At 41.4% G+C, this 13,382-nt stretch overlaps 1 protein-coding gene across 1 annotated transcript in view; it reads left to right on the forward strand.

Moving 5' to 3' along the window:
• Nucleotides 1-11,729, forward strand: part of LOC141172236 (uncharacterized) — a 27,944-nt gene extending 16,215 nt beyond the window's left edge. Inside the window, exons 2-7 of the mRNA XM_073656224.1 lie at nucleotides 6,394-6,543; nucleotides 6,673-6,852; nucleotides 6,936-7,059; nucleotides 7,143-7,240; nucleotides 7,439-7,529; nucleotides 9,990-11,729. Of these exons, the coding sequence (XP_073512325.1) occupies nucleotides 6,466-6,543; nucleotides 6,673-6,852; nucleotides 6,936-7,059; nucleotides 7,143-7,240; nucleotides 7,439-7,529; nucleotides 9,990-11,254 (1,836 nt within the window). The 5' untranslated portion in view covers nucleotides 6,394-6,465 and the 3' untranslated portion in view covers nucleotides 11,255-11,729. The remainder of the gene's footprint in view (nucleotides 1-6,393; nucleotides 6,544-6,672; nucleotides 6,853-6,935; nucleotides 7,060-7,142; nucleotides 7,241-7,438; nucleotides 7,530-9,989) is intronic.
• Nucleotides 11,730-13,382: the final 1,653 nt, after the last annotated feature.

Consider the following 13,382-nt stretch of genomic DNA (forward strand, 5'->3'; position numbering starts at 1 on the left):
TCCATGCACTGCTGGCACAATGGTATCACAACATCACACCTGTCGTATGGAGCCTCAGTACTCAAACTGCACAGACCAGAGCAGAGCACCTTGGGAACAGGGTTGGTGGAGTAGTGTGTGTATTATTTTTTTAAATATCAGGAATTGTGGGGGCATCATATTAAAGCCCACCTGTCAGCAGGATTGTGCTCAGTAAACTACATACACTGTCAGGTGGGTGACATTACACTGATTAAAATGATGCCTAGGTTGATTAAATCCGTGCTATGGTTCTTGTGTAATCTTTACTTTCAGTTTGGAGATAATGATATGCTCGTGCTTTGGGGCAGCTTGTGGGGTGGGCTTTATCTGGTGCTCTGCTTACATATTCATCTATATGCCCTTATGACAGATCACTGATCATTCACTGATGTACCTACTATTTTACCTAGCCCTTTATTATTAGATGCATTATGTAAAATAGGAGTCAGGTCAGTGAAGGCACAGTTAGCTGTCATAAGAGCATGCAGATGAATAAGTAATCAGAGCACCAGATAGAGCCCCACCCCCCCACCTTCCTGGAGCACAAGCATATCATTATCTCCAAACTGAAAGTGAAGATTGCACAAGAACCACAGGACGGATTTCATCAACCAAGGTATCATTTTAATCAGTGTAATGTCACCCACCTGACAGTGTGTGTAGATTACTGAGCACAATCCTGCTCACAGGTGCACTTTAATTGAAGGACTGTGAGGGAATCATATTAAGTGAAGGGCTGTGGGGGCTCTCATACTGAGTGGATGATTGGTGGGGGGCCAGTATACTGAGTACTAAGTGGGGAACTGTGGTGGACTGTAAAAGCCTCCATACTGAGTGGGGATCTTCATTTTGTGTAGACTGTGGGGGCCATCATACTCTATTGTGTCTAGGGGGGCATCATGTGGGAGCCCTTATTCTAAGCTACATGGTCACAGTAAGCAAGCGAGAAATACAGACCTTTGGTATATCTGGTTACAGACTTGAATTGATATGGTGTTGTGTACCAAAAGGGAGAAATCAGTCCATTCTGAATGAAAGCAAAGATATAATGGCAATGAGAATGCGGATTCTAGGCAGGGAGCATAGCGGAGATAAAGAGCAGGGTGAGGTCCTTAGCTCAGCTGGTAGGCCTACTTAACCGGTACAGAACTTTGCCCAAAGGCAGCAGAAGGTCTGGAGACTTAATTACAGGGATAAAACTTTGCTAAGGTGAGCAGCATGATGAGTCACTTGACTCTGGCCAGGAGACCAACTTAAAAAGTACAGAACTTTGCCCTTGGGGTCAGAAGGTCTAATTAAAGGGGATTACGTTAAGGCTGTGTGCCCACAATGCGTTTTTTAAGCGTTTCCGCAGCGGCAAAAACGCTGCAGAAACGCTTAAAAACCGCTTGGTAGAAGGTCTGCCATGTTCCCCAATGAAAATCCGCATGTGCTGTGCCCACGATGCAGAAATGCTTCGGATTTTTTCCTGACCGTTTCTGCATCTCCCTGGCAGAAAAAACGCATGCGGATTGTACATGCGTTTTTCCTGCCAGGGACATGCGGATGTGAAGCATTCTTCACATGCATTTCCACATGCGGGTTGTCAAGCGCTTTCCAAGCGATTTTAGCATCACTTGGAAACTGCTTGTCAACTTGGTCACACTATATAAATCCATGCAAATGGCATGGATTTATATACTGTGACCTTAAAGAATGGTAAAAAATAAAAAAATAAATCTATACTTACCTTCTGATGGCCCCCGGAGTCTTGCTTCGCTCCTTCCTGGCTTTCCGGCAGCTCGCGGTACACTGAAGGATCTGCCATCACATGACTATAACATCACTGCAGCTCCTTCAGTCCACCGCGAGCTGCCGGCAAGTGAAGACAAGGAGACCGGGGGCCATCAGAAGGTAAATATAATATTTATTTATTTTTTTTATTTTTTTTTTACAGGTTCTGTGGTACCCGGGTCCGGAGGAGAGTCTCCTCTCCTCCACACCCGGGTACCATCCGCAAATTGAAACGCTTGGATTCCGCATGTACAGTTGCAGTGATGCGTAATCCATGCGTTCCAATGAAACTCAATGGTGGCAAAAACGCAGCGCTTCTGCAAAATAATTGGAAGTGCTGCGTTTTTTTCTGCAATGATAATCCGCAGCGGAAATTTCCGCAGCATGTGCACAGCACACCATGCGTTTTTTTAAGTGTTTCTGCAGCGTTTTTGCCGCTGCAGAAACGCTTAAAAAACGCATCATAGCCTTATAGAAGGATTCCTAATCTTAGACAAACAGGATTTAAACAAACAATTGTCTATACTAGAGAGAAAGCTACAGTGTGTCCAAACTGGGACAGGAGTTCTCCTACGGAGAGCTGAAGAGACAGTGCCATAGAAAGGAGTGTGTGGCCTTCATCGAATGGACTTTGAGAGCACTAGTGAGGAGTTGTACCGATGCACCTCAACAAGTAAGGTCCTCCTAAATCAACTGGGAGCTGAAAGTAGGTCTAGGGGCCTTAGCAACACATCTCGCCCCCTAGTGGTCTCCATAGGGGATAATGCGCGTTCCCATAATGGTTTTATGGACTTTTGTAGCTTGTAACAAAAGTTATGTACTATTATTTAAAACATAGCATTTATTAATAGAATCATTAAAATAACATAAAAATTATACAAAAGAAAAGGGAAGAGGACCACATGACAAAAACATCAGTCTCAGGGATATACAACAATAAATACAATCCAGAAATTATCCTAAAAATACTCTGTGTTTGGTTATCTTAGACGTTATAACTAGCAATGTATCATTGTACTCCAGAATAAAACATTATATGGTTTTCATAGACAGAGGGGGAGAGAGTATAAATCAGTAAAGTGCATATGCATAAAGTGCTAAGTGCCTAGAATCTCCAGGCCCACTATCATAATAACATACAGTATATAGAGAGGGTGACATAAGGATACACAATGTGAATACTGACCACTGAGTACTGACCGGATCCGACGCGCGTTTCGCCGCTGGCTTTGACGAGGATGTCATGTTATTATGATAATCAAGAGTTGAGGTGACTGGTTAATCGATGACAACTCTTATATTCTCACTAAGTCCTTTATAAGTACTACAGTCCCTTATGTTGAAGGTTTTGGAGAGGGGTGGAGAGTGGACCTGGAGATTCTAGGCACTTAGCACTTTATGCATATGCACTTTACTGATTTATACTCTCTCCCCCTCTGTCTATGAAAACCATATAATGTTTTATTCTGGAGTACAATGATACATTGTTAGTTATAACGTCTAAGATAACCAAACACAGAGTATTTTTAGGATAATTTCTGGATTGTATTTATTGTTGTATATCCCTGAGACTGATGTTTTTGTCATGTGGTCCTCTTCCCTTTTCTTTTGTATAATTTTTATGTTATTTTAATGATTCTATTAATAAATGCTATGTTTTAAATAATAGAAGCTTCCATGTCATATATATAGGATTATAGTCTAATGGCGGACATGTGAGCAATTTAGAATTGCATATATTGACAGTGTTCTCAAAAGTTATGTACTGCCACATGTATCCGTAAAATTCTGCATAATGCAGAAGAAGCATTCATAAAGTGTTGTGCCTACTATCTGATGTATATAATTCTCATCAAGTTCTTGTTAAGTAAAGAAACGTTTATTTTTGGAATTTGATCTCCCTCATTCATCTCCATACCATCTGGTCCGAGCCTGCTGAGTGCAATGGTAGCAAGCGATCTGCACAGTCGGGAGATATGACTCCAATACTTGGTCGGGGCTCCTTTTGTATCAATGTGGCAATGTGGCATGGAGGGGATCAGCCTGTGGCACTACTGAGGTGTTATGGAAGCCCAGTTGGCTTTGATAGCCACCTTCAGCTCGTCTGCATTGTTGGGTCAGGTGTCTCTCATCTTCCTCTTGACAATACCCCATAGATTCTCTATAATAGATTCTCTATGGGGTTAAGGTCAGGCGAGTTTGCTGCCAATCAAGCACAGTGATACTGTTGTGTGTAAACCAGGTATTGGTACTTTTGGCAGTGTGAACAGGTGCCAAGTCCTGCTGGAGAATGACATTTCCATCTCCAAAAAGCTTGTCGGCAGAGGGAAGCATGAAGTGCTCTAAAATCTCCTGGTAGATGGCTGCGCTGACTTTGGTCTTGATAAAACACAGTGGACCTCCACCAGCAGATGACATGGCTCCCCAAACCATCACTGATTGTGGAAACTTCACACTAGACCTCCAGCAGCTTGGATTGTGGCCTCTCCACTCTTCCTCCAGACTCTGGGACCTTGATTTCCGAATGAAATGCAAAATTTACTTTCATCTGAAAACAACACCTTGGACCACTGAGCAACAGTACAGGTGTTTTTCTCCTTGGCCCAGGTAAGACGCTTCTGGCGTTCTCTATTGGTCATGACTGTCTTGACACAAGGAATGCGGCACTTGTAGCCCATGTCCTGGATACATCTGTGTGTTGAAGCAATGACTCCAGCAGCAGTCAACTCCTTGTGAATCTCCCCCAAATTTTTGAATGGCCTTATCTTAACAATCCTTTGAAGGCTTTGGTTATCCCGGTTGCTTGTGCACCTTTTCTACCACACTTTTTCCTTCCACTCAACCTTCCATTAATATGCTTGGACACAGCACTCTGTGAACAGCCAGCTTCTTTAGCAATGACCTTTTGTGGCTTACTCTCCTTGTGGAGTGTGTCAATGACTGCCTTCTGGACATCTGTCAAGTCAGCAGTCTTCCCCATGATTGTGGAGCCTACTAAAACTGACTAAGGGACCTTTTTAAATGCTTAGGAAGCCTTTGCAGGTGTTTTTGTTAATTATTCTAATTTACTGAGAAAATGACTTTTGTGTTCTCATTGGCTGTAAGCCATAATCATCAACATTAACAGAAATAAACACGTGAAATAGATCACTCTGTTTGTAATGACTCTATATAATAGATCCCTCTGTGTGTAATGACTCTATATAATATAGGAGTTTCACTTTTTGTATTGAAGAACTGAAATAAATTGACCTTTTGATGATATTCTAATTTTGTGAGAAGCACCTGTATATATGAGACAGTGCCAGTATTGTCTTTGAAGCGCTGTGGAATTAATGGCGCTATATAAGTGAATAAAATAAATAAATTATTTTCTTTTTTCCTTTTCAGCTGTTGCTTAGGAACCTGTGATTTCTATTTATCCCACTGTGTATAGGATAATATAGTATAAAAGTTGTTATAGACATGATTTACCTAACATTGTGCTGTGAGTCTGTTTTTCCTATAGTGACAAATATTTCTTGTTGCTAAAACTGATATTAATGCAGAAATTCTTTTGTAACCTTGGTCAGATCTGTGCTTTGCCACAATTCTGTCTCTGAGCTCCTTGGGCAGTTGCTTTGAGCTCATGATTCTCATTTGGTCTGACATGCACTGTGAGCTATGAGGTCTTATATAGACAGGTGTGTGCCTTTCCAAATCAAGTCCTATCAGTTTAATTAAACACAGCTGGACTCCAATGAAAGAGTAGAACCATCTCAAGGAGGATCACAAGGAAATGGAGAGCATGTGACTTAAATATGAGCAAAGGGTCTGAATACTTATGACCATGTGATATTTCAGTTTTTCTTTTTTAATAAATTTGCAAAAATTTCTACATTTCTGTCTTTTTTTCAGTCAAGATGGGGTGCAGAGTGTACTTTACTGAGAAAAAAAATGAACTTTTTAGAATTTATCAAATGGCTGCAATGAAACAAAGAGTGAAAAACTTAAAGGAGTCTGAATACTTTCCGTACCCACTGTAAACCCCATAAAACATTGAACATGGAGACTTTGGTATCAAATAATTTCTGTCCATGTTGTTTATTCAAACAAAAAAAATCTTTGATAAAAGCCTCAAACTTCTGTGTGTGAATCTAACATGATAGAATTTTACAGTCCAGAGAAGATGGGAAACATTCATATAGACGGTCGGTGATGATGTAGTCAGTGACGGACTCTGGCCAAATATGTTTCTAGAGCTGTAGTAGAAGATGAAGATGTCGTCCTCATCATGAAGTAGTTATTTCTCATGTCACATGTAATGAATATCTCCTGCAGTATTGCTAATGCCGATTCCAGTGTCGGTAAATGAGATGAGAATTAGCGTTATAGAAGATGAGTCTATGAGAAAGGTATTCAGCTACAGACTCCGAGGAAGAAACTGCTTGTTGTCTGTGGCTTAAAATATGTAGGTTTTATTAATAGATGTAATGAACAAAGATAAATACTGTAAAATAATTTAATCTCCTCATATGTTTCCCCTTATTATGTCCAGTAATTGTATTATTACACAGGATTCTTTATGATGTTGCATCGGCTCATCTTCTTCTCATTCAGGTCTCTACAATATCAGATCCTCTCAGTGAAGATCTACTATAGAAGAGAATTTTCCTGATTTACCCATCAAAGATGGATATGGACAGGGACAAGATGGTGGAGAGGATATTACACCTCACCCTAGAGATCCTCTTCCGGCTTACTGGAGAGGTGAGAGATTCTGATGACGTCACATTACATCATTCTTATCTATGGGAATAACAGATGGACAGAACTGGAGAGGTGAGGACTCTGGAAATGTCTGTAGTGAGATTTATTAATGTGTCTCTCCATAACCAGGATTACACAGTAGTGAAGAAGACCTCTAGTGACCGGTATCAGGCCCCTGTGTCTGAGGGATGGGGAAGATCCCTGAGCCCAATCACAGGACCTCCACCTCGCCCCCTGATACATGAGGACATCAATGACCAGAAGATCATAGAACTCACCTTCAAGATGATTGAGCTGCTGACTGGAGAGGTGACACTGCTGGGAATGGTGGGACATTATACAGTAATGCTATGGAGGGATCGGGGGGATGACTGTATCATTGTATGTGTCAGGTTCCTATAAGGTGTCAGGATGTCGCCGTCTATTTCTCCATGGAGGAGTGGGAGTATTTAGAAGGACACAAAGATCTGTACAAGGACGTCATGATAGAGGTTCCCCAGCCCCTCACACCACCAGGTAATAGACAGGACTAAACACACACGGCCTATAATTCTCTGTATGTAAAGAATGAATTCAGTCCCTGTATGTGTTTCCTCCAGCTCTATCCAGTAAGAGGACAACACCAGAGAGATGTCCCCATCCACTTCTTCCACAGGACTATAAACAAGAAGATCCCAATGTTCCTCAGGATCATCAGGTAGATGGAGAAAAGGTGTCATGAGATCTCCCCTATGATGTGTAGACGGCTGTGAAGGTCTTGTGCTCAGTCTTGTTTTATCCACCAGTATTATATGTTTTATACTTGTGTAATGAGAACTGTGGAGATGGCAGGTTTAGACCTGATCATAGATGTGACTTCTCCATCTGTCTGTGAGTTTTACAATATTTGTTTCAGGCTGAAGATCTGATCCATATTGATACTACAGAGACATATGAAATGGGTGATGCGCAGTGTAAAGAGGAGATTCCTTCATATGACTACCCAGGTGAGTAGTAACCACTAAATGCAGAGAAGTCACAGATTCTTCTCAGTCACCGGCTGTGGCGGCTTTATCAGTCGTGTAGTCTGGCGGTATCACAATCGTGTGATCACCATTTTGCCGTTAGACCACAACATTCTCCTCCATCAAAAATTGTTCAAATGACTTTGGGTAATGAAAGCCCTTTTCTATAGAACTTACAACCTGGAGGATCCACCTATTCCCTGGGATTAGAAGATCTTCACTCTTACCTGCCCAGATCTGTAAACTACAAATCCAAATGACAGAGTACGCAGAATGTGCTGACAAGTTAGAAAATCACTATTATGATGGGCCTGTAAGAGAAAGTGGAGGGTGATGATGCTGTTGCCTTCCTATAAACCTGATATCTAATTGGATGAACCTGCCTTTTCTCCCTTATGTGCTGCTGAATGTTCTCATATGGTCCCTACAAGACCTGGTCCAGTCTTTCTGGCCAAACTTCACATTTATGATCGACAACATTAAAAGTGCAGTGAGGGCCAAGTGTGAGTTTCCCTTTATCCTGACTTTTCAATATCTTTTAAAATCGACTAACTAATATTTCTTCTTGAAACTCATCTGACAGAAAATATTGGCTCTCAGGATAGTTTAGATTGTCAAGAGCTACCGAGCCCCAGACTCTAATTACCCCAGAGACGTTTCTCCACTAGTTAATCATTGTTTACTGATGAAGACTGTTCAGTTCGATCATTTCAGTAGATGTGTTACTGTCTATACTCCCAGTTTTTGACTACAGTAGTTGGTGCCCAAAATACTCTGATTTAACCACTTCCCGCAGCCAGTTTTGTGTTCCTAATCAGGCCCATTTTTTTGCAAATCTGACGTGTGTCACTTTATGTGGTGTAAACGTTGGAATTCTTCTTAAATTATAACAGGAAATAAATGGACTTTATAAATTATTTTCTAACTTCTCTTGAATCCGACAATACCCTATATACGGCTGTATGCTACTTTCTGGGCATATGGCAGGTTAAGATGGGAAGGAGCACCATTTAGCTATTTGACTGCTGATCTTGGTCTAATAGTTTGCAGATATAATGTATTGGGGTTATTGTTTGTGGTCACCTGGCAGCTCAAAACATGGCCACCACGAACAGGCTTGGCGCTATCTACTCCATTGTCAAGATCCGAGGGATTGCCTTGGTCATCACCTTATAACCCCTCAACATGGATCTGGACTTACACCGAAACCTCTAGGCTTGTGCCACGGTGTTACATGCTGTTCTATGGTGTGAGATGGCAAGAAGAATAGTCAGATAGCCGGGTCAGAACCAGGAGGGCAGAGAAAATACAAAATCAGAAGACACAAGAGTAGTCAGTAAACGGGCCCAGGTCACAACAGGAACCAAATACACAAGCCAGGAGCTGAGCACAGAGGACTGAACCAGAGGAGAACAAGGCTGTATCTGGCAGTTTCCGGCAATATGCTTCCAGCTTTAGTAGGGTGCGGTGCTCTCCAGTTGGCTGAAGCAGGGAGCAGATTACTCCAGCTGGACAGCACACACACCCATACTGCCAGACTCGATGGTACTACTGGTCCCAGGAACCCTAATCTTAGTGGCTTCTGGTTCTGACGTCTCCTCCATCACCAGCTCCGCCTGCAGAATGAATAACGCGGCTCCAGATGACAGAAGCAGACGTTGCTGGAGCAGATCTCAGAGGAGATGAGACATACCATTTGTAGAAGCCCTAATATGAAAAAATAACAGTAAACCAGAGCAGTAGAAATCTCCATAAAGTGACTCCATTTTGGAATTTTTAACCCTCCGTGAATTAATCTATAGGAGTAGTGATTATTTTGACTCCACAGCCACTTTCCGGAAATTAGCACGCAGTGGAGTTGGAGAGTAAAAATTACAAATATGTCATTTTATTGCCCAACACATAGTGGCCAGATTGTGCTCCAGGTCACACACACCGTGAATTAAGTGGGTACTTCTCACTATATTAATGCCAAATACGTGGATGATAAATGTAGTTTGGGCACACTGCAAGGCTCAGAAGTGAGGGGAGATCTGACTTTGTTAGAGTGGATTTTGCAGGCTTGGTTTATGGAAGCCATGTTGCATTTCAAGAACCATTGAGCCATTAATAATGTGGAAACCTCTGTTTTTCCACTGACAGATGATGGACCTGAGTGGGGACTTGTTTTAGTGTGAGATGAGTAGAAGTTTTTATTGGTATTCTTTTCACCTACATAACATTGTGACTTTTATTCCATATTTGGGAGGCTGAATGAACAAACAGTTGAACACCACGTTACACTGGTATGAGATCTTAAATTAGACTGAACTGTCATTGTCCTAGTGAATAATTAAATATTTTTACATAATTTGCCATTTTTACGACAATTTAAGTAGAAATGTTCAAAAATATTAATTTCAAGAATATTTTTCTCAAAATAATTGGTTTTATTCTTGGCAGATGACTGTACCAGGAGATCAGAGGGACAGGTGACATCTTCAATTTTCAAATCAGATGAGCTTGAGATCTCACAGGATACAATTGAAGTGAATGCCATTACTCCAGATTTACCATCATCCCTTCACAGCAAAGATGTATCATCTGATCCTTTGAAACAAGTCCTGTCTTCTGATTCATTATCGACTACTAAGGAAAGTCAAAGTCACAAAATAAGAATTAAAAAACGAATTGCTCATAATGAAAAGAAGCCATTTTCATGTTCAGAATATGAAAATAGTTTTCCCGTCGAAAAGTCTTTTCTTAAACATCGAGACATTCACTCAGCTGATAATAGATTTTTTTGTTCCAAGTGTGGGAAATGTTTTAACCAGACATCAGATCTTGTTATTCACCAGGGAACTCACACAGGGAAGAAGCCATTTTTATGTTCAGAATGTGGGAAATGTTTTACAGAGAAATCATACCTTGTTAGTCACCAGAGAATTCACACTGGAGAGAAGCGTTTTTCATGTTCAGAATGTGGGAAATGTTTTAACCGGAAATCAGATGTTGTTAAGCACCAGAGAATTCACACAGGGGAGAAGCCTTTTTCATGTTCAGAATGTGGAAAAAAATTTAACCAGAAATCACATTTTGTTAGTCACCAGAGAATTCACACTGGGGAGAAGCCTTTTTCATGTTCAGAATGTAGGAAATGTTTTACACAGAAATCACATTTTGTTAGTCACCAGAGAACCCACACAGGGGAGAAGCCTTTTTCATGTTCAGAATGTGGGAAATGTTTTACAGAGAAATCATCTCTTGTTACACATCAGAGAACTCACACAGGGGAGAAGCCATTTTCATGTTTAGAATGTGGGAAATGTTTTAACCAGAAATCAGATTTTGTTACACATCAGAGAACTCACACAGGGGAGACGCCATTTTCATGTTCAGAATGTGAGAAATGTTTTACAGATAAAAGAAATCTCATCACACATCAGAGAACTCACACAGGGGAGAAGGCTTTTTCATGTTCAGAATGTGGGAAACGTTTTACAAAGAAATCAAGTGTTATCAATCATCAGAGAACTCACATAGGGGAGAGGCCATTTTCCTGTCCAGAATGTGGAAAATGTTTTACAGAGAAGCCGAGTCTTATCAAACATCAGAGAATTCACACAGGGGAGAAGCCTTTTTCATGTTTAGACTGTGGGAAATGTTTTACAGAGAAGTCGAGTCTTATCAAACATCAGAGAACTCATACAGGGGAGAAGCCATTTTAATGTAAAATGGTTTGTGAAGAAATTATCTCTTCTTAGTCGCCATCGCAGACACACAGGGGAGAAGCCTTTTTTATATTCTTAATGTGGGAAATGTTTTACTTGGAAAGCCACACTTTTAGCAAGAAAAAATCTTGATAATAAGTGAGTGCGTCTTATAGACGCTAGGCAGCTTCCTGTGACCGAGGAGAACAATGAGACGCTGTCCTTCCAAATCACTGAGAAAATTTCTATTGTTTCTCCAGCCCCACACTTATCTGATTGGTGCAGAGCAGTAGAGGAAGGTACCGGGACCGGCACAGAGGATGAACCTACTGAGTGAGCAGCTAAAGAACCTGCCACCCGACTAGCTAAATTAATTTTCAGGTCATGTAACACTGTTTTACATATCTTCAAAAGTTGTCAGGTTTAGTAATGAAATGAGCCATTTCTTAATGATTTTGACCTCCTGCATTCAAAGCTGATAATAAAAATGTTTAGTTGTCTTTTGTTTCTATGAAATCAAAGCGTTTTCCTTTTACTGCTCCATATAATTAATACAACCTAGATCTGGATAGAGACTATCCAAGAAAACCACTTTAGAGCAAGATAATAAAGAATAATAATTTTATTTAGACAAAAATTAGTTAAAAACCCTGTGCCAAAACAGAAAAATGGCACGTAACAAGGTGATACAAGGAAGGATTATCAAGTGAGACAATACAGGGAGCGGCGAATGTGCTTAATACTTGTATGGTTTAAGGTGCATTCAATAGTGCCTATCTCTATGTCAATTGAACAGTGATCACCATCAGTCCGGCATATAGATACCTGATCAGACCTGTGCAAGTAGTATTTGACAGCAAGAGATACAAGGCTAGTAAGAGGTATTACCCTCATTCCTTACCCATAGTCACAAGGCACCATCGCAACTGTCCAGTGCTTTGTGACTGTGGGTAAGGAATGAGGGTAATACTGATTCCCTATCAGTATGTCTTTGGAGTGGTAAAAGAAAAACAGACAGTTCTTTCAGAACTATCCTGAACTTAAAAAACCTGAACGATTATCTAGAAATCCTGACTTTTAAAATGGAGTCAATTGGGTCTGCAATAAAATTGCTCTTTCCAGGCAGCCACATGGCAGTCCTGGACTTAAAAGACGCATACTATCATATTCCCATATGCGTCCAGTCCCGGCAGTTCCTCCTGGTAGCAGTTCAGGTTGATTCTCAGATCAGGTACTTTCAGTATCAGGCCCTTCTGTTTGGCATAGCAATCGCCCCTCGAATTTTCACTAAGGTGATTTCAGAGGTATCGACCCATCTTCGGGAAAACAGAATTCTGATTGTGCCATATCTGGACAATTTCCTGAAAATCGGAAAGCCGGCTCAGCATTGTTTGGACCAGGTTCAACAAGTCCTCAAGATGTTGCAGAATCTGGGTTGGCTTATCAACCTGGACAAATCAAGACTGACTCCATCAACGTCTCAGATTTTTCTAGGACCTATATTGGACATTCAAGAGTGTTGCCTTCCACCAGACAAAGTGAAGAAGATCCAGACTCTCGTATTGAAGGCCATAGAATCACTGACTGACTCTGAGGCGGGCCATGTCATACCGGGAGTACCTTGGGCTCAAGCCCATACCAGGACTCTACAAAGGGGTTCCTGATTCTCCAGAATGTCCCAATGTCAGAATCTGAAGGGCAAACTGACTCTACAACCAGCTACACTGCAATCTCTCCGCTGGTGGTTGGACGATTCAGTACTGTCCACAGGAGTCCCCTGGTGGTCCCCAGCTACAAAGGTGGTCACAACAGATGCTAGTCCTTCGGGATGGAGAGCCCACTTAGATCAGTAGATGCTTCAGGGGGGTTGGTCAAGTTCTCTAAAAACCAGTTCCTTCAACATGGAGTTGGTAGCCGTGGAAAAAGCTATATAGGGGTTTCTGCCAGCATTACAGGGCCAACACGTCAAGATCCTGTCTGACAATCAGGTGTCGGTAGCATATATAAACCACCAGGGAGGGACCCGGTCCAAAACACTAATGGATGTAGCGGAACGAATCCTTCTTCTAGCAGAGACACATTTAGCCTCCATCTCTGCAGTACATACAGTGCATTGTGAAAGTATTTGGCCCCGTTGAACTTTTCT

The sequence above is a fragment of the Phyllobates terribilis genome, unplaced genomic scaffold, assembly GCF_046119375.1.
Source record: "Phyllobates terribilis strain yellow unplaced genomic scaffold, ASM4611937v1 Scaffold_12__6_contigs__length_324123572, whole genome shotgun sequence".
Taxonomy (NCBI): domain Eukaryota; kingdom Metazoa; phylum Chordata; class Amphibia; order Anura; family Dendrobatidae; genus Phyllobates; species Phyllobates terribilis.